The 20,327-nt window shown below is 41.5% G+C and overlaps 1 protein-coding gene across 1 annotated transcript; it reads left to right on the forward strand.

Annotated features, from left to right (window-relative positions):
- Window positions 1-715: 715 nt before the first annotated feature.
- Window positions 716-19,086, forward strand: NUDT21 (nudix hydrolase 21). Its single transcript, XM_067471003.1, has 7 exons — window positions 716-937; window positions 5,690-5,890; window positions 8,098-8,161; window positions 9,350-9,439; window positions 11,692-11,767; window positions 14,068-14,182; window positions 18,793-19,086. Exons 1-7 carry the CDS (start codon window positions 822-824, stop codon window positions 18,812-18,814), a joined length of 684 nt encoding a protein of 227 aa, XP_067327104.1. The 5' UTR covers window positions 716-821; the 3' UTR covers window positions 18,815-19,086.
- The last annotated feature ends 1,241 nt before the right edge of the window (window positions 19,087-20,327 follow it).

The raw sequence follows: 20,327 nt of genomic DNA on the forward strand, positions 1-20,327 counted from the left end.
AGGAATGAGAGGTTGCCAAAAGGAGAGATACCGGCGCTATAGCAACCAATGGGAATTAAGTACCGATTCCTGACAGCCAATAGGAATAGATTACAGCCCGCCTCATGCGTTTTCATTGGCTCCGCCGCGGTAACAGGCAATAGGAATGAAAAGTTGCCAAAAGGAGAGATGGCGGCGCTATAGCAACCAATGAGAATTAAGTACTGATTCCTGACAGCCAATAGGAATAGAGTACAGCCCGCCTCGCGCGTTTTCATTGGCTGTGCCGCGGGAGGCAGTACCGATTCTTGACTGCCAATAGGAGTAGCGTACAGCCCGCCTCACGTGTTTTCATTGGCTGCGCCGCGGTAACAGGCAATAGGAATGAAAGGTTGCTAAAAGGAGAGATGCCGGCGCTATAGCAACCAATGGGAACTAAGTATCGATTCCTGACGGCCAATAGGAATGGAGTACAGCCCGCCTTGCGCGTTTTCATTGGCTGTGCCGCGGGAGACTGTATCAATCCTTGACAGCCAATAGGAGTAGAGCTCAGCCCGCCTCGCGCGTTCCGATTGGCTGCGCGTCCATGAGAGGGTAAAGGTTGGTGCTTATCGACTCAAAGGAGTCCGTAGTATTGATTCCTGACAGCCAATAGGAAGAGAGCTCAGCCCGCCGCACGCGCTCTGATTGGCTGCGTGGCGCGCGCGAGTGTAAAGGAAAGCGGGAATGGCCTCTTCGCCGGAAGTGCGGCCTAGTCTTCCGGCGCGGCCTTTGGCGGGGTGGCTAAGGCTTGGTGGGGGATGCCGGTGTCTTCCTGAGCCTCCGCCGCGTGGGCCTCCATTATGTCCGTCGTGCCGCCCAACCGCTCCCAGACCGGCTGGCCCCGAGGGGTGAACCAGTTCGGGAACAAGTACATCCAGCAGAGCAAGCCCCTCACCCTCGAGAGGACCATCAACCTGTGAGTCGGGCCTTCAATCCGACGGGGTGGGTGGGGAAGAGGGCCTAGGCTGGGACAGCTCATTGCATAATGCTACTGCTGGAAACACACACACACACACATATATGTATATGCACACACACACGTTGATATATGTCTATCTATACACACATACACAAATGCACATATTAACCCACACTCACAAATATATCTACATAAGGTTGTTGTAGGTTTTTTCGGGCTATATGGCCATGTTCTAGAGGCATTTTCTCCTGACGTTTCGCCCCCATCTATGGCAAGCATCCTCAGAGGTAGTGAGGTCTGTTGGAAATAGGAAAATGGGTTTATATATCTGTGGAATGACCAGGGTGGGACAAAGGACTCTTGTCTGCTGGAGCGAGGTGTGAATGTTTCAACTGACCACCTTGATTAGCATTCAATGGCCTAGAAGCGCCTGGGGGGAATCTTTTGTTTAGAGTGATTTCATGTGCCTGTTTGTTTCCCCTCTGCCTGAACATCAAGCAAAAAGTGGGCACTAGAAACAACATCATACGAAAGCTGACTGGCACAACCTGGGGATCACAACCAGACACAGTGAAGACATCTGCCCTTGCGCTATGATGCCCAGTGTGGAACACATCTCACCACGCTAAAACAGTAGATGTGGCTCTTAATGAGACATGCCGCATTATCACGGGGTGTCTGTGCCCTACACCACTGGAGAAATTACACTGCTTAGCCGGTATTGCACCACCTGACGTCTGCCGGGAAGTAGCAGCCAATAGTGAAAGGACCAAGGCGGAGACATCTCCAGCTCATCCCCTGTTTGGTTATCAGCCAGCACGCCAATGACTTAAATCTAGACATAGTTTTCTAAGATCTACAGAGACACTCGCTGGAACACCTCAGCAAGCGAGAGCCCAAAAGTGGCAGGCCCAAACCCAGCACCTCAACCAATGGCTGATACCCAATGAAAGACTCCCCCCTGGGCACACAGAAGACTGGGCAACTTGGAAGGCACTGAACAGACTGCGCTCTGGCACCACGAGATGCAGAGCCAACCTTCAGAAATGGGGCTACAAAGTGGAATCCTTGGCATGCGAGTGTGGAGAAAAGCAAACCACTGACCACCTGCTGCAATGCAACCTGAGCCCTGCCACATGCACAATGGAGGACCTTCTTGCAGCAACACTGGAAGCACTCCAAGTGGCCAGATACTGGTCAAAGGACATTTAACCAACTACCAAACTCACAAGATGTGTATTTTTCTGTCTGTTTGCTTTGTTCTGTTAGAAATGTAATATATAATGGACTGGTTGCTCTGACACGACAAATAAAAACCCCTGACAGATGGCCATCCAGCCTCTGCTTAAAAGCTTCCAAAAAAGGAGCCTCCACCACACTCCGGGGCAGAGAGTTCCACTGCTGAATGGCTCTCACAGTCAGGAAGTTCCTCCTCATGTTCAGATAGAATCTCCTCTCTTGTAGTTTGAAGCCATTGCTCCATTGCGTCCTAGTCTCCAGGGAAGCAGAAAACAAGCTTGCTCCCTCCTCCCTGTGGCTTCCTCTCACATATTTATACATGGCTATCATGTCTCTTCTCAGCCTTCTCTTCTTCAGGCTAAACATGCCCAGCTCTTTAAGCCGCTCCTCATAGGGCTTGTTCTCATAGGGCTTGTATATGCCTAGCTGTCTATTTATATGAGTCCCCTTCGGGGTGAGAAGGGTTGCTACCCCTCCATCTTTAATATTTAATGCTAATATTGTACTATGCTGATAATATAATATATTGTATGTATATATATCTTGTAAGCTGCTCTGAGTCCTCTTCGGGGAGAGAAGGGCGGCATAGAAATGTCGTAAATAAATAAATATACAATCATACATATATGCATATATTAAAATCCTCACCCACAAATATATATACATATATAGAGACATATATACATATGCATGAATCTGTATACGCATATACAAAACATATACAAACATATATATCTGCATACACATATACATATGAATATGCACATATATACACACACACACATATAGACATATGTGTACTTTTGCATATATATACAAAAACACAAATATGCCCACATACATATATGCGCATACACACATATAGAGACATAGAGATTTATGGAGACATGCATGCACCTGAGTTGGAAGAGACCTCATGGGCGGCATAGAAATGTCGTAAATAAATAAATATACAATTATACATATATGCATATATTAAAATCCCCACCCACAAATATACCTACATATATAGAGACATATATATATACACACACACACACACACACACATTCCATGTGCTGGGAATTATAGTTCGCCTACAATCAAAGGAGCCCCCGGTGGCGCAGTGGGTTAAAGCACTGAGGTGCTGAGCTTGTTGACCAAAAAGGTCGCAGGTTCAATTCCAGGGAGCGGCGTGAGCTTCCGCTATCAGCCCTAGATTCTGCCAACCTAGCAGTTTGAAAACATGCAAATGTGAGTAGATCAATAGGTACCGCTCCAGCGGGAAGGTAACGGCGCTCCATGCGGTCATGCTGGCCACATGACCTTTCAGGTGTCTATGGACAACGCTGGCTCTTCAGCTTAGAAATGGAGAGGAGCACCACACCCCAGAGTCAGACATGACTGGACTTAATGTCAGGGGATTACCTTTACCTTTACTTATACATACATATATATCTGCATACACATATGCATATACATGTGTCTATACACACACATATAGACATATATGCACCTGTATACATTTGCATATATATCCAAAAACACACATATACCCTCATACATATATACTCATATATATATAGAGAGAGAGAAAGAGACATAGAGATATATGGAGACATACATGCAGCTGTATATACATATATATCTAAAACACACATATATCACATACATATATACACATATACACAAATAGAGATATATGGAGACATACATGCGCCTGTAGAGACATATACATATATATCCAAAACAGACATATACCCACATACATATATACGCATATCCATATATAGAGACATAGAGATATATGGAGACATACATGCACCTGTATATACATACGTATACGTATATATCTAAAGCACACATATACCCACATATATACACATACACACATATAGAGGCATTGAGATATATGGAGACATACATGCACCTATACATACATATACATATATATCTAAAACACACATATACCCACATACATATATATACACACACACACACATAGAGGCATAGAGATATATGGAGACATACATGCACCTGTATATACATACATATACATATATATCTAAAGTACACATATACCCACATACATATATACGCTTATACATATATATTTAAAATACATTCTGCTGACATATTGCTGGGAATTTTTTCTTTATTCCGGGAAGGCACACTGGAACAGCCACGTTTTCAGGTTCCTACTAAAGACTGCCAATGTTGGGGCATGCCTGATATCCTTTGGAAGTGAGTTCCAGAGTTGGGGGGCCACCACCGAGAAAGCCCTCTCCCTCGTCCCCACCAATTGCGCCTGCGAGGGAGGCGGGGGCGCGAGCAGGGCCTCTCCAGATGTTTGTGTGGGTTCATACACAGAAAAGCAGGCGTCAAGCATATCACGCAAATTACTGTTCGGCACGTGTTGGCAAATAGTTGTGAACATGGGTTGCTGTGAGTTTTCCAGGCTCTATGGCCATGTGTTGCAACCCAGATCAGGAAACAATATCATAAGATTAAATCCGCCACACTTGACTGTGGGAAAAACAATCCTTTTTTATTGATGAAAAAATGGTTACAAAATAGAGGAAAATGCAAAGTCAAAAAGCCACAGTAAAATTCAGCAGTCAGGAAAATCTCTGAAATAGATCAAAATTCCAAAAGCAACACTATAGAAAACCTGGAACCTGTTAGTATCTCACTAACCGTACTTGGAACTAGAAGCCTCTGGGAATGCAGGCCATGGGAAACGGGAACTCAGCCAAGGTAATGTCTCAGTCTAAACGATGTGTGATCTGACAAGACAGCCCGGGGGGAGACACTTTAAACCAAAGAAACTGTTTCGGGACACGCCTCCAGACTTGGAAGCCTCCTTCTGCTTTAATCTGCTTGACCTTCGCAGACTCTGATTCACTTCTGTTTTCCCAAATCTGCCTTCTTCTATCCTCATTAAAAAAAGGCAGGTGTCAACTCCTCTGGAGAGTTCTCTCCGCTTGATTCTGAAACATCCTCATCAGGATGTTTAGTTTCATTTTCTGAGCACTGCCCTCAGAATCAACAGTTTCCAAACCATCCGGGAAAAATACATGTTCAGTAGCCTGGTCAGATGCATCAGGAAATACAATAATAGAATCAGGTTCAGGTTCACACGGAGGCTGAGGGTCAGCTTCACACGGAGGCTGAACCCCAACATCATGTTCCAGTAGCATTCTCCCCTGACGTTTCACGTACATCTATGGCAGGCTTTCTCAGATGTTGAGGGGTCTGTTGGCAAGTGGAGTGTATATATATCTGTGGAATGTCCAGGGTGGAAGAAAGAACTCTTGCCTGCTTGAGGCAAGTGTAAATGTTGCAATTGATTCGCATTTAATGGCCTTGCAACTTCAAAGCCTGGCTGATTGCTTCTTGGGGGAATCCTTTGTTTGGAGGTGTTTGCTGACCCTCATTGATTATTGCCTGGAATTCCCCTGCTTTTTGAGTGTTGTTCTTAGCAGCTTACCAGTTTACTTGAAGTCCTGTGTTTAATCTCAATCCTTTCAGGTACCCCCTCACGAATTATACCTTTGGGACCAAGGAACCCCTCTATGAGAAGGACAGCTCTGTGGCCGCACGCTTCATGCGGATGAGGGAGGAGTTTGACAAGATCGGGATGAGGCGGACGGTCGAAGGGGTTTTGATCGTCCACGAACACAGGCTGCCTCACGTCCTCCTCTTGCAGCTGGGCACCACTTTCTTCAAACTGTAAGTGAGCCTCATAAGGAATAGGACTCTGTCTTGGGGAGAAGTGTGTTTAGATCTTCCCTGATGAAAACATCTGTGCAATTAATGTGAATTAATGTGCATCTGGCTTTAAAGCTATAGATGGTTTAAATGTGTTTAAATCATGTATATGTGTATATACCGTATATACTCGAGTATAAGCTGACCCGAATATAAACCGAGGCACCTAATTTTACCACCAAAAATGGGAAAACTTATTGACTCGAATATAAGTCGAGGGTGGGAAATGCAGCAGCTACAGGTAATACAAAATAAATATAGATACCAATAAAATTACATTAATTGAGGAAACAGTAGATTAAATGTTTTTCAATGTTTACATAAAACTGTAATTTAAAATAAGACTGACCAACTTTGATTAAACCATTATTCTAACCTTTTTCAGTGTCAAATGTGCTTACGTATCCTTCCAAAAATAATAATAAAGAAAGTAAAATAATAAATGTAATAACATTGTCGAAGGCTTTCATGGCTGGAATCACTAGGTTCTTGTGGGTTTTTTTGGGCTATATGGCCATGTTCTAGAGGCATTTTCTCCTGACATTTCGCCTGCATCTATGGTAAGACCTCACTATCTCTGAGGATGCTTGCCATAGATGCAGGCGAAACGTCAGGAGAAAATGCCTCTAGAACATGGCCATATAGCCCGAAAAAACCCACAAGAACCTAATGTAATAACAACAATAAAGTAAAATAATAAATGTAATAATAATAATAGATAGAGTAAAATAAATGTAATAAAATAATAATAGAGTAAAATAATGCAAATGTAATAATGCCAATAATAGAGTAAAATAATAAATGTAATATCAATAATACTAAAGTAAAATAATAAATGTAATAATAATAAATTAAAATAAATGTAATAAAATAGTAATAGAGTAAAATAATACAAATGTAATAATACCAATAATAGAGTAAAATAATAAATGTAATAACAGTAATACTAAAGTAAAATAATAAATATACTAATAATAATAAATAGAGTAAAATAAATGTAATAAAATAATGGCTGCCAGTTTGCTACCGGGCCCAATTCAAAGTGCTGGCTTTAGCCTATAAAGCCATAAACGGTTCTGGCCCAGCCTACCTATCCGAATGTGTCTCTTCCTACAAACCCTCCAGGAAGTTAAGATCATCTGAGGAGGCCCTACTCTCGATCCCGTCTGCTTCGCAAGCACGCTTGGTGGGGACGAGAGACAGGGCCTTTTCTGTGGTGGCCCCTCGGCTGTGGAACTCCCTGCCTAGGGATATCAGATCAGCCCCCTCCCTCCTGACCTTTTGTAAGAGAGTGAAAACCTGGCTCTTCGAGCAGGCATTCAGAACCCTGGAAGAGTCAATCTTGAGATGGAGAATGACCCAGGAACGGCCAAGACGATGAAACGGATGAGGATTGGAATGAGAGGATATAGCTTTTTTTAAATTGTTATTGTCTAAATGCACTTAAATGTTTTTGCTTTTGTATTGTATTGTATTGTATTGATGGCATCGAATTGTGCCGATATGTAGACCGCCCTGAGTCGTCTGCGGGCTGATATGGGTGGGATATAAGTGATGCAAATAAATAAATAAATAAATAGTAGAGTAAAATAATGCAAATGTAATAATGCCAATAATAGAGTAAAATAATAAATGTAATATCAATAATACTAAAGTAAAATTATTATAATAATAATAGATAGAGTAAAATAAATGTAATAAAATAATAATAGAGTAAAATAATACAAATGTAATAATACCAATAATAGAGGAAAATAATAAATGTAATAAAAATAATAGTCATAACAGAGTAAAATAATAAATAACTTTGACTCGAGTATAAGCCGAGGGCAGCTTTTTCAGCCTAAAAAAGGGGCTGAAAAACTTGGCTTGTACTCGAGTATATACAGTATGTATATATAGGCGGAATGCCTTTTACACAAAATGCTTGGGATCAGTAATATTTGGGATTTTTTTTAATGGAATGTCTTTGCTTGGTGATTAATTGATTATATACAGTTACGCATCCTTGTATATTAATGTATATAACATTTTGGCCCTGTGAAATTCTGTGAGCTCTGGTTGCATTATCTTAAAATCTTTGGATTAATTCTAGCATTTCCTGAGTAGAATTCGTCTCTGAAACATTGCTTCGTGGTGCCTAAAATGTGTCCTTGTATCGTCAACAGGCCTGGTGGGGAACTTAATCCAGGAGAAGATGAAGTAGAAGGTCTCAAACGTTTAATGACAGAGGTAGATAACATATTTATTTGGAGTTTATTTTATTTATTTGGGCAGATTACAGTAAATCTTTTACGGTTACGTTCATATGACCAAAGATGAATAGTGTTGAGTTAAACTTCTTAACAATTGATCTATATATGCAAAAATATGTTTACACCCCCTCATCCTGGAATATCCAGTTAAAGTCCTATTAATATACATTTGAGGTTTAAGCTCTTCTGTTCTCTACAAAGCTATATAGTTCATTTGATAGTTTGGACATACTTGCCACAATGTTTTAATACAGATGAGGCTGGGAGTTTCAGAAAAGCATCTATTTCTGTTTTATTGACTATTCTAAAGCCTTTGACTGTGTGGATCATAATAAATTGTGGGAAATTATTGATGATATGAGGATACCAAGTCACCTTGCCTGTCTCCTGAGGAATCTGTATAAGGACCAAGTAACAACAGTAAAAACTGACCAAGAAACAGACTGATTCAAGATTCGGAAACTGGTTCAGAACTGACCACGGAACAACAGACTGGCTCAAGATTGGGAAAGGTGTATGGCAGGGTTGTCTACTCTCCCCCAACCTATTCAACTTGTATGCAGAACACATCATGCAACGTGCAAGCTTGATGAATGTGAGGCTGGAGTTAAAATTGCTGGAAGAAACATTAACAACCTTAGATATGCAGATGATACCACTTTGATGCCCGAAAGAGAGGAGGAGCTGAGGAGCCTTCTAATCAAGGTGAAAGAAGAAAGCGCAAAAGCCGGGTTGCAGCTAAACATCCAAAAAACCAAGATTATGGCAACAAGAATGATTGACAACTGGGAAATAGAGGGAGAAAACGTGGAGGCCGTGACAGACTTTGTATTTCTAGGTGCAAAGATGACTGCAGACGCAGACTGTGGCCAGGAAATCAGAAGACGCTTCCTTCTTGGGAGGAGAGCAATGTCCAATCTCGATAAAATAGTAAAGAATAGAGACATCACACTGGCAACAAAGATTAAGTTAAAGCAATGGTATTCCCTGTAGTAACCTATGGATGTGAGAGCTGAACCATAAGGATGGCTGAGCAAAGGAAGAGAGATGCTTTTGATTTTGAATATTAAGGAGCTTAAACTTAGTATACAGGCCATATGATATCTCAGCTCTTTCTTATTGGAAGGAAAGTATCAGGAGTTCTCTTGTGTCTATATTTTCACAGATCTTGGGTCGTCAAGACGGAGTGCAGCAAGACTGGGTCATTGATGACTGCATTGGCAACTGGTGGCGACCGAATTTTGAGCCCCCGCAGGTGAGGCTCGAAGGCTGCATTCCCCTTGCTCCTTAATTTATTGTTGAACTAGCCATCCCCTGCCACGCTTTGTTGTGGCCCAGTGGTGATCTGGAAAATAATGAGAAAGTGTTGGTTTCTAATCTATGTAATGTCTTTCGGCTTGTGGGTAAACACTGTTTCTTGCTATTTCTATGTCAGTGTTGATGTGGAGATTGTCTGGTTTGCCTACTCTGGAACATATCATTGTCCTTCTTTAGGAGTCCCCTTCAAGTCTATGATACCATATCTGTGTGTGAATCATATATATCTATGGCTGGATGGCTCTCTGTCAGGAGGGCTTTGATTAAGTTTTCTTGCCCTGGTGAAGGGAGTTGGACTGGCCTAGTACATGCAAAGCATAATTGTCCTTCTTTAGGAGTCCCCTTCAAGTCTATGATACTATATCTGTGTGTGTGTGAATCATATATCTATTTATATCTATGGCTGGATGGCTCTTTGTCAGGAGGGCTTTGGTTACGTTTTATTGCCCTGCTGAAGGGAGTTGGACTGGATGGCCTTAAGTATTTTCTGTTGGTCATGGGGGTTCTGTGTGGGAAGTTTGCCCAATTCTGTCGTTGCGGGGGGTCAGAATGCTCTTTGACTGTAGGGGAACTATAAATCCCAGTAACTACAAATCCCAAATGTCAAGGTCTGTTTCCCCCAAACTCCATCTGTGTTCATATTTCGGCATATTGGGTATTCTTGTAGAGTTTGGTCCAGATCCATCATTGTTTGAGTCCACAGTGATCTCTGGATCACTACAACTCCAAAACGAAAAGACACTGCCCACCAAACCCTTCCAGTATTTTCTGTTGGTCATGGGAGTGCTATGTGCCAAGTTTGGTTCCATTCCATCGTTGGTGGGGTTCAGAATGTTCTTTGACTGTAGGTGAACTAGAAATCCCAGCAACTACAACTCCCAAATGACAAAATCAATTTTTTTGAGTGAAGGACATCCATTGGGTTGTTAGGTGTCTTGTGTCCAAATTTGGTGTCAGTTCGTCCAGTGGTTTTTGAGTTAATCCCACAAACAAACATTACATTTTTATTTATATAAATACTAGCCGTCCCCTGCCATGCCTTGCTGTGGCCCACATGGGGGTTCTGTGTGGGAGGTTTGGCTCAATTCTATCGTTGGTGGGGTTCAGAATGCTCTTTGACTGTAGGTGAACTATAAATCCCAGCAACTACAACTCCCAAATGTCAAGATTCTATTTCCCTCAAACTCCACCAGTGTTCACATTTGGGCATACTGAGTGTTCGTGTAGAGTTTGGTCCAGATCCATCATTGTTTGAGTCCACAGTGATCTCTGGATGTAGGTGAACTACAACTCCAAAACCAAAGGACACTGCCCACCAAACCCTTCCAGTATTTTCTGTTGGTCATGGGAGAACTGTGTGCCAAGTTTGGTTCAATTCCATCATTGGTGAGGTTCAGAATGTTCTTTGATTGTAGGTGAACTATAAATCCCAGTAACTGCAACTCCCAAATGACAAAGTCATTTTTTGGAGTGATGTTGTTAGGTGTATGCTGTCCAAATTTTGTGTCAATTTGTCCAGTGATTTTTGTGTTATGTTAATCCCACAAACGAACATTACATTTTTATTTATATAGATACTAGCCATTCCCTGTCACGCGTTGCTGTGGTCCAGTCTGTGTATATGTGTTTTGTGTGTATATATGTTTGCATATATGGTTTTGCACATACATTGTAATGTATTTTTTATTTTTTGGCTTTTTAAGCCTCTCCCGCTGTGTTTTCCAGTGTTTTTATGAGTGATAGTCACTCCTTGGGTAGTTAGGTGTCTTGTGTCCAAATTTGGTGTCAATTCCCCCAGTGGATTTTGAGTTAAACATTACATTTTTATTTATATAGATATGCAGATATTTCCCTGCCCAATACTAATCAGGGAAATGCCAAAGGCATGATTAATATTTTGCCTGCTTAGCATTTCTCAGTTTTAGAATCCACAACTTATCGTGACCCAAGACCATTCTGGTTCCTGAATTTCCTGTTTTAGTTCACCTAAAATCAAAGAGTATTCTGAACCCCACCAACATTGATGCATGCGACTCGAAAGTTACTCTGAATCTCTGGATTTGAAGGATGTGCTTTTGAACCTCTAGACACTAAATGACCCAATTCTGTCAACTGCTGTAAATCCACATCACTCGTTTGTGATTTGCAGACATCAATTTAAAGTGTGCTTCTTATATTTTTTTCTTACAGTATCCGTATATTCCTGCTCACATTACAAAACCAAAAGAGCACAAGAAGCTCTTTTTGGTTCAGCTTCAAGAAAAGGGTAAGCATTCTGCCACATCTTGCATGTGTTTTGTTAGAATGTTTGTTTTTTTAGAATGCCAGTCTATGTTTCAATGGGACTAAAAGCTTCAGAAAGATATCCGAAAACGGAAATTTCCACTGTAATGCATTTGTGCAAAGAAACAACTTGAAAACACAGCATTGTAAAGCTTTATGTGTCTTATCCCCTCCTTTGAAGGAGTTCATGAGGTGGTGATCATTTTCTGTGAAGTTTAAATGATTCTGAAGGAGAGATTCCTTGGTCAAGGCCGTATTTGCCCTCTTTCCAACCTCCAATTCAAAGTACTTTCTTCTGATATTGACCAAATGATCATTCTCAGTTCAAGGAAATAGGAGAGCTTTTTGTCAGGCCTAAAACTAGCATTTAAATGTTTATTTACAGCATTTGTATACCGCTTTTCTCACCCCGAGGGGGACTCAAAGCGGTTTACACATAAGTAATGGCAAAAATTCAATGCCAGTACAAACAATTACAATTATACACTACAATTAGACATAAATCAAATTAAAAACAGTACATCCACGAGCAATAAAACAATCATTAAAACAATAAAACAGTCTCATCCATTGAATCGTCATTCCAGTCATTGTCTTTCCAAAACGCTGCATACATTTACTTCTACTGCCCGAAGGCCTGGTCCCAAAACCATGATTTAATTTTTTTTCTAAAAGCCAGGAGGGAGGGAGCGGATCTTACTTCATTTGGGAGAGTGTTCCATAGGCGGGGGGCCACAGCCGAGAAGGCCCTGTCTCTCGTCCCTGCCAGACGCATCTGTGCTGTTGACAGGAGCGAGAGCAGGGCCTCCCCGGATGATCACAGATTATGAGGTGGGATGTAGGGGTGGATACGTTCGGACAGGTAAGCTGGGCCAGAATTGTATAGAGCTTTATAGGTCAAATTACTTTATAGCAAGTAATTGCTCTTTTCAAGCTTCTGAAGCTGACTTACCATGAGAAGACAACTGGGGGAATCGCATGCATTCTGACAGGCAAACCACAAGTCCTACATGAGTGGTGGGAAAACCTAGATACTAGACTCCTATTGATGCAGGCCAAAATCCCATTGGCTTTTTTAGCTGCAGCGTGGCATTGTTGGCTCATGCTTAACTTCTTGTCCACGAGAAGTTCTCTTCTAAGTATGTGTTGTGGCTCACTTTGAGCCTGAGCTTTCTGAGCCTGAGTTTCCTCAGGACGAGGATGATGGGTTACAGATTTCTGAACATGTCCCTGTTCCTGTTATTGAGGCAGACAGTGTTGATTCTGAGGAAGAGATGGCATTTCTGTTTCCCAGAGAAAGGAATGTTGTTTTAGATGAAGATAGTGAAACTTCACAGCTGCAGATGGAAGAGTCGGCCCCATCTGGGAGTTCAGTGCCTCTCGGTTCCCAGGGTGACCAGTCCCAGGATAATGAGGTATCCGGCCTTGAAGATGGTGGAGATTTGATTAGGGAGGACCATTTGCAATTAAGCGTTCGTCGAAGTGCGCGCCTTGCCATCAAACAGGAATTTTGAGGTCAACGTAATGCTTTCATGTTGGGGAAACATATTTAACAATCCGATTGAAGTCTGTCCTTTGTCAGTGCAATGTTGCTTACACCCTGTTAACTTCTCTGAAATTATCTCGGCTTTTGGGGAAAGCTTCTAGCTCTTTTGGACTTTGGATTTGATCTTGAATTTTGGGGACTTTGTCATGCTGCCATGGATTCTTGTTTAACCAATGCTAAAGGATTATACTTCATGTTATTAGCCTTTGAATATTGGAAACGTTGCCTTTACATTTAAGGTTCTGTTTTGGCTATTGGACTTTTGCAACTTTACTTCTATGTTTTGGATTTTGCTTTTACTTCAGTAAACTACAAAACCTACAGCCTTGGTGTGTGGTGGTGTCTTGAGCAATGTGAATCTATCCTGAGTTGCGACAGTATGGCCACTCCTGACCGCCTGTCTGTGTTTTGCGCTTGGATTTTGCATTCTGCTGTTTGGCGACTTTATTAAAGGCCCCATTCAGCCAATATTAAGGCCTTAGCACCATAAGTTTACAGTGTGGGAATTAGACATTGTTTTCCCTTATAATGAATACAATGGAACTTGAAAGAGCTTATATTTTGTCTGGATTGAGGCTCGTAATTCACTGCTTCTTTAGGGATTGACTGCTGCAGCCCCAAATCTTTCTGGTTATCTCAAATAATTATTGCTGTCTGTATTTTGAGACCTAAAGAAAAGAAAAACAAAGTTATATTTAGTTCTTGAATCAGACCAACTCTTGGGTTTTTTTTTCCAGCTTTGTTTGCAGTCCCCAAAAATTACAAGCTGGTAGCAGCTCCTTTGTTTGAACTCTATGACAATGCGCCAGGCTATGGGCCGATCATTTCCAGCCTTCCTCAGCTTTTGAGCAGGTAAGAATATGGTGGAACTGATCCTCACAGGGTAATCAGAAAGCCAGTTTGTTTAATCTCTCTTTTGTGTGTTTTTGATATATAATTTATAGAAATACATGTGTATCTCTTATAGAAATATATTTTAATATGTGTATATGTGTTAGTTTTACAATGTTTATTCTGTAACCTGCCTTGAAACTCTGCTGGCTGTTGTATTGGATCACACGTCTGAGACTTCCCAAGTGTCTAGGACTGTGTGATGTATCGACAAATAATGCGTGCAGATTATTATTATTATTATTATTATTTGAAACACAACAAGATGAGTGCACAGCAGACACTCTGCTGGCTGTTGTATTGGATCACACGTCTGACACTCCCCAAGTGTCTAGGACTGTGATGTATCGGTGAATAATGCGTCCAGATTATTATTATTATTATTATTATTATTATTATTATTTGAAACACAACAAGATGAGTGCACAGCAGACACTCTGCTGGCTGTTGTATTGGATCACACGTCTGACACTCCCCAAGTGTCTAGGACTGTGATGTATCGGTGAATAATGCGTCCAGATTATTATTATTATTATTATTATTATTATTATTTGAAACACAACAAGATGAGTGCACAGCAGACACTCTGCTGGCTGTTGTATTGGATCACACGTCTGACACTCCCCAAGTGTCTAGGACTGTGATGTATCGGTGAATAATGCGTCCAGATTATTATTATTATTATTATTATTATTTGAAACACAACAAGATGAGTGCACAGCAGACACTCTGCTGGCTGTTGTATTGGATCACACGTCTGACACTCCCCAAGTGTCTAGGACTGTGATGTATCGGTGAATAATGCGTCCAGATTATTATTATTATTATTATTATTATTATTATTATTATTTGAAACACAACAAGATGAGTCCACAGCAGACACTCTGCTGGCTGTTGTATTGGATCACACGTCTGACACCTCCCAAGTGTCTAGGACTGTGTGATGTATTGCCAAATAATGCGTGCAGATTATTATTATTATTATTATTATTATTATTATTATTATTATTATTTGAAACACAACAAGATGAGTGCACAGCAGACACTCTGCTGGCTGTTGTATTGGATCACACGCCTGACACTCCCCAAGTGTCTAGGACTGTGTGATGTATCGGCAAATAATGCGTGCAGATTATTATTATTATTATTATTATTATTATTTTACTGACACAAAAACACAGTATATGTCACAGGAAATGAGATACACATGTTGGATTTCGTATCATAAAATTACAAGTCGAACACTTCCCAAGTGCCTAGGATTGTGTGATTATTATTATTATTATTAGAAGTCCTAATAAAATGAATGAATGAGTTCTGCTAATAGTGACTGACCATAAAACTCCCATAGAGACCTAGAAAATTCCCAGAAAGGTGTCCTCTCTAGAAAGTATACATTTACTGGTAGCCCATCCATTAAAGTACATAATGGAACGTATTGAATTAGAAAATTTTATATATATATATACACACATACACACACACACACAGAGATACATACATACATACACACACATACACACACAGGTAAAAGTTTCCCTTGACATTAAGTGTAGTCGTGTCCAACTCTGGGGGGTGATGCTCATCTCCATTTCTAAGCTGAAGAGCTGGCATTGTCCATAGACACCTCCAAGGTCATGTGGCCAGCATGACTACGTGGAGCGCCGTTACCTTGCCACAGAAGCAGAACCTATTGATTTACTCACATTTGCATGTTTTCGAACTGCTAAGTCAGCAGAAGCTGGGTCTAACAGCGGGAACTCACCCCACTCCCCAGATTCGAACTACCTTTCAGTCAGCAAGTTCAGCAGTTTAACCTGCTGCGCCACCAAGGGGCCCTATGTATGTATATGTGTGTATATATACACACACACACACACACATATGATAAATACGTAAATATATTGATATTATTTATTTATTTAAAACATTTATATCCTGCCCTTCTCACCCCGAAGGGGACCCAGGGCAGAGCACAGTATATATATGGCAAACATTCAATACCGGGACATAAATTCTTATATACATACGTAAACATTAAACATATTTATCAAAATATTAAAATAGACCATTTAAAACCATCCTAGTCATCCACGTCAAATCTAATTGGACTGGTCATCTTTCCTATTGCTGCTTTATTGCCCTGTCCCGAAAGCTTGGTCCCACAGCCAAGTTTTTACCATCCTTCTAAAGGACAGGAGGGAGGGGGGCCGACCTGATCTCTCCAGGAAGGGAGTTCCATAGCCGGGGAGCAATCACCGAGAAGGCCCTGTCTCTCGTCCCCACCAATCGTGCCTGTGACAATGGCAGGACAGAAAGCAGGGCCTCCTTGGAGGATCTTAATCTCCGCGATGGTTCATAGTGAGAGATGCGTTCGGACAGGCAATTTGGGCCGTGGCTGTTTAGGGCTTTATAAGCCAAAGCCAGCACTTTGAATTGTGCCCGGTAGCAAACTGGCAGCCAGTGGAGCTGGCGTAACATGGGAATTGTATGCTCCCTGTATTATAATTATAATTATATATGTATTATATGTATTAATATTATAAATAATGCTATTAACATAATATTATGATGATGTTCCGGAAGAAGATATGGCTGCAATTGAATAATTTTAGATTTTTGTACATGGATGCAGATTGTTGTACATGAGAAAAATAAGACATCCACTGAAAATAAGCCCTAATGTGTCTTTTGGAGCCATAATAACATTAAGTCCTAATCTTATTTATTTATATAGAGCAGTAAAACTGAATTACTGTCTCACAAAAGGATGCCTGTCTAAAAAGTGTGCAACACAAAGTTTGGAAATTTCTGCTCTTAAGGATTGAAAAGACATAAAGGAATCCAATACGACCATTGAGACTTATTTTATTTATTTATATCATTTTTACCCCGATTTTCTCACCCCTGCAGGGGGACTCAGAGCGGCCCACAATGGCAGCGATTCGATGCCGCAATACTTACAATTATAAAAGCAGAATAAAATCATACCAATACAACACATTAAAACAACATTAATTATCACTCATAATAATAATAATAATAATAATAATGTAATATAATTGACTGGTTGCCCTGACATGACAAATAAATAAATAAATAATCAACACTGACAAATGCAAGATACTCCACTTTGGCAGAAAAAATGAAATGCAAAGATACAGAATGGGGGACGCCTGGCTCGAGAGCAGTACGTGTGAAAAAGATCTTGGAGTCCTCGTGGACAACAAGTTAAACATGAGCCAGCAATGTGATGTGGCGGCAAAAAAAGCCAATGGGATTTTGGCCTGCATTAATAGGAGCATAGTGTCTAGATCTAAGGAAGTCATGCTACCCCTCTATTCTGCTTTGGTTAGACCACATCTGGAATATTGTGTCCAATTCTGGGCACCACAATTCAAGAGAGATATTGACAAGCTGGAATGTGTCCAGAGGAGGGCAACTAAAATGATCAAGGGTCTGGAGAACAAGCCCTATGAGGAGCAGCTTAGGGAACTGGGCATGTTTAGCCTGAAGAAGAGAAGGCTGAGAGGAGATATGATAGCCATGTATAAATATGTGAGAGGAAGCCACAGGGAGGAGGGAGCAAGCTTGTTTTCTGCTTCCTTGGAGACTAGGACGCGGAACAATGGCTTCAAACTACAAGAGAGGAGATTCCATCTGAACATTAGGAAGAACTTCCTGATTGTGAGAGCCGTTCAGCAGTGGAACTCTCTGCCCCGGAGTGTGATGGAGGCTCCTTCTTTGGAAGCTTTTAAGCAGAGGCTGGATGGCCATCTGTCAGGGGTGATTTGAATGCAATATTCCTGCTTCTTGGCAGAATGGGGTTGGACTGGATGGCCCATGAGGTCTCTTCCAACTCTTTGATTCTATGATTCTATAAAAACTTTCCCATTATAACAATAATCTTCTGGTCCAATTCACTGTTCAGGTGCCATTATATCCACTAGCCAAAAGCCTGGTTCCACAACCACGTCTTCAGTTTTCTTCTGAAAGAAAGGAGGGAGGGCGCTGATCTAATTTTGCTGGGGAGCGAATTCCACAGTGTGGGGGTCACCACCAAGAAGGCCCTGTCCCTCGTCTCCACCAGCTGCAGTTGCGAAGTTGGTTGGACCGAGATCAGAGGGAGATACGTTCGGATAAGTAAGCTGGGCCGGACTTGTATAGGGCTTTATAGGCCAAAACCAGCACTTTGAATTGTGCTCAGAAATGGACTGGCAGCCAGTGGAGTTGACGTAACAAGTGGGTAGTATGCTCCCTGTATGACGCTCCAGTGAGCAGTCTGGCTGCCGACCGTTGCACTAGTTGCCGTTTCCCAACAGTCTTCAAAGGCAACCCCACGTAGAGTGCGTTGCAGTAATCTATTCGGGATGTAACCAGAGCGTGGACCACCGTGGCCAGATCCGACTTAGGAAATATATGTCTAGTGTAAGCCTTGATTGGCTTGTTGTCTTCTTCATCAGATACTAGGAATATGCTTTCCCCATTAGTATTCTCTTTATATCTTTTTGTAACATAGACATTGGAACGCTCATGGAATAATTATTATTTTTCTTCTCTTCCTCCGGCAGGTTCAATTTTATTTACAACTGAATTTCCTGAAGTGTGTAGTAGAAGCCGTCTCTGTGAGAACGGCTTTACGATGTAGAAGAGAAAACACGACGCAAGGATTTCTTTTCTTTTTTTTATGTCTCTTCCCTCCCCGTTTCCTCCCCTCTTCCCCCGAACTGTCTACCGTCTGAATAGGAAAGTGAACCTTGACTGTTTAGATAGTGGAACGACGAGTGTAATTGCGTTTTAATCACCTATGTTGTAATAGTCACCTGACTTTTTTTTTACAATAACATTAAACAAAATGGACTTCACTCCTTTGTGATGTATTTGTTTGTTTATTTATTTATTTATTTACTATATTTGTATACCTCCCGTCTCAGCCTTCCGGCGACTCGGGGCGGTTTACAAGGCAAAAATCAATACCACCAAGAGCATAATTACAATATAAAATGTCAACATCAATTCATAAAATACATAGAGTTGTGAGGCTAAACATCCCATTTGGGGGTGCGAGCTCCAGTAGCAAAAACGTCCAAAATGTCGTGGTGTGCACCTAATCACCAAAGGCCTAGCGGAAGAGCCGGGTTTTAAGGTTCTTTTTAAACATTTCTAGTGAAGGGGCTTTCCTGATCTCTCCAGGTAAAGAGTTCCAAAGTCGGGGAGCCACAGAGGAGAAGGCTCTCTCCCTTGTTCCCACAAGATGGGCTTTTGAGATTGGTAGAGGTGAAAGGAGGACCTCCCCCGAAGATTGAAGGGCTCAGGTTGGTACATGGAAGGAGATATGGTCATGAAGATAGGTAGGTGCCAAACCGTTTAGGGCTTTGTAGGTCATGACCTGTACCTTGAATTGGGACCGGAAAATAAACGGCAGCCAGTGGAGCTCCTTAAACATGGGAGTCGAGCGCTCCCTATAACTTCTATCGTTGGTGGGGTTCAGAATGCTCTTTGATTGTAAGTGAACTATGAACCCCAGCAACTACAACTCCCAAATGCCAAGGTCTATTTCCCCCAAACTCATATGGAGTACCTGTGCCAAGTTTGGTCCTGATCCATCGTTGTTTGAGTCCACAGTGCTCTCTGGATGTAGGTGAACTACAACTCTCAAACTCAAGGTCAATGCCCACGAGACTCTTCCAGTATTTTCTGTTGATCATGGGCATTCTGTGTTCCTAGATAGGTTCAATTCCATCACTGATGGAGTTCAGAATGGTCTTTGATTGTAGGTGAACTATAAACCCCAGCAACTACAACTCCCAAATGTCAAGGTCTATTTCCCCCAAACTCTGTGTTCATATTTGGGCACATGGAGTATCTGTGCCAAGTTTGGTCCAGATCCATCGTCGTTTGAGGCCACAGTGCTTTCTGGATGTAGGTGAACTGCAACTCCCAAACTCAAGGTCAATGCCCACCAAAACATTCTAATGTTTTCTGTTGGTCATGGGAGTCCTGTGTGCCAAGTTTGGTTCAATTCCATCATTGATGGGATTCAGAATGCTCTCTGATCATAGGTGAAATATAAATCCTAGCAACTATAACTCCCAAATTTGGTCCA

Source organism: Anolis sagrei, chromosome 8 (assembly GCF_037176765.1).
Source record: "Anolis sagrei isolate rAnoSag1 chromosome 8, rAnoSag1.mat, whole genome shotgun sequence".
NCBI classification, from domain to species: Eukaryota; Metazoa; Chordata; class Lepidosauria; order Squamata; family Dactyloidae; genus Anolis; species Anolis sagrei.

What these genes read in the sequence shown, in the direction of transcription:
- NUDT21 (XM_067471003.1), top strand. Translation starts at nt 822, where the DNA reads ATGTCCGTCGTGCCGCCCAACCGCTCCCAGACCGGCTGGCCCCGAGGG. An exon ending in GGTTCAGCTTCAAGAAAAGG is followed by an intron (nt 11,768 to 14,067) that starts GTAAGCATTCTG and finishes TTTTTTTTCCAG; the next exon opens with CTTTGTTTGCAGTCCCCAAA. An exon ending in CTTCCTCAGCTTTTGAGCAG is followed by an intron (nt 14,183 to 18,792) that starts GTAAGAATATGG and finishes TTCCTCCGGCAG; the next exon opens with GTTCAATTTTATTTACAACT.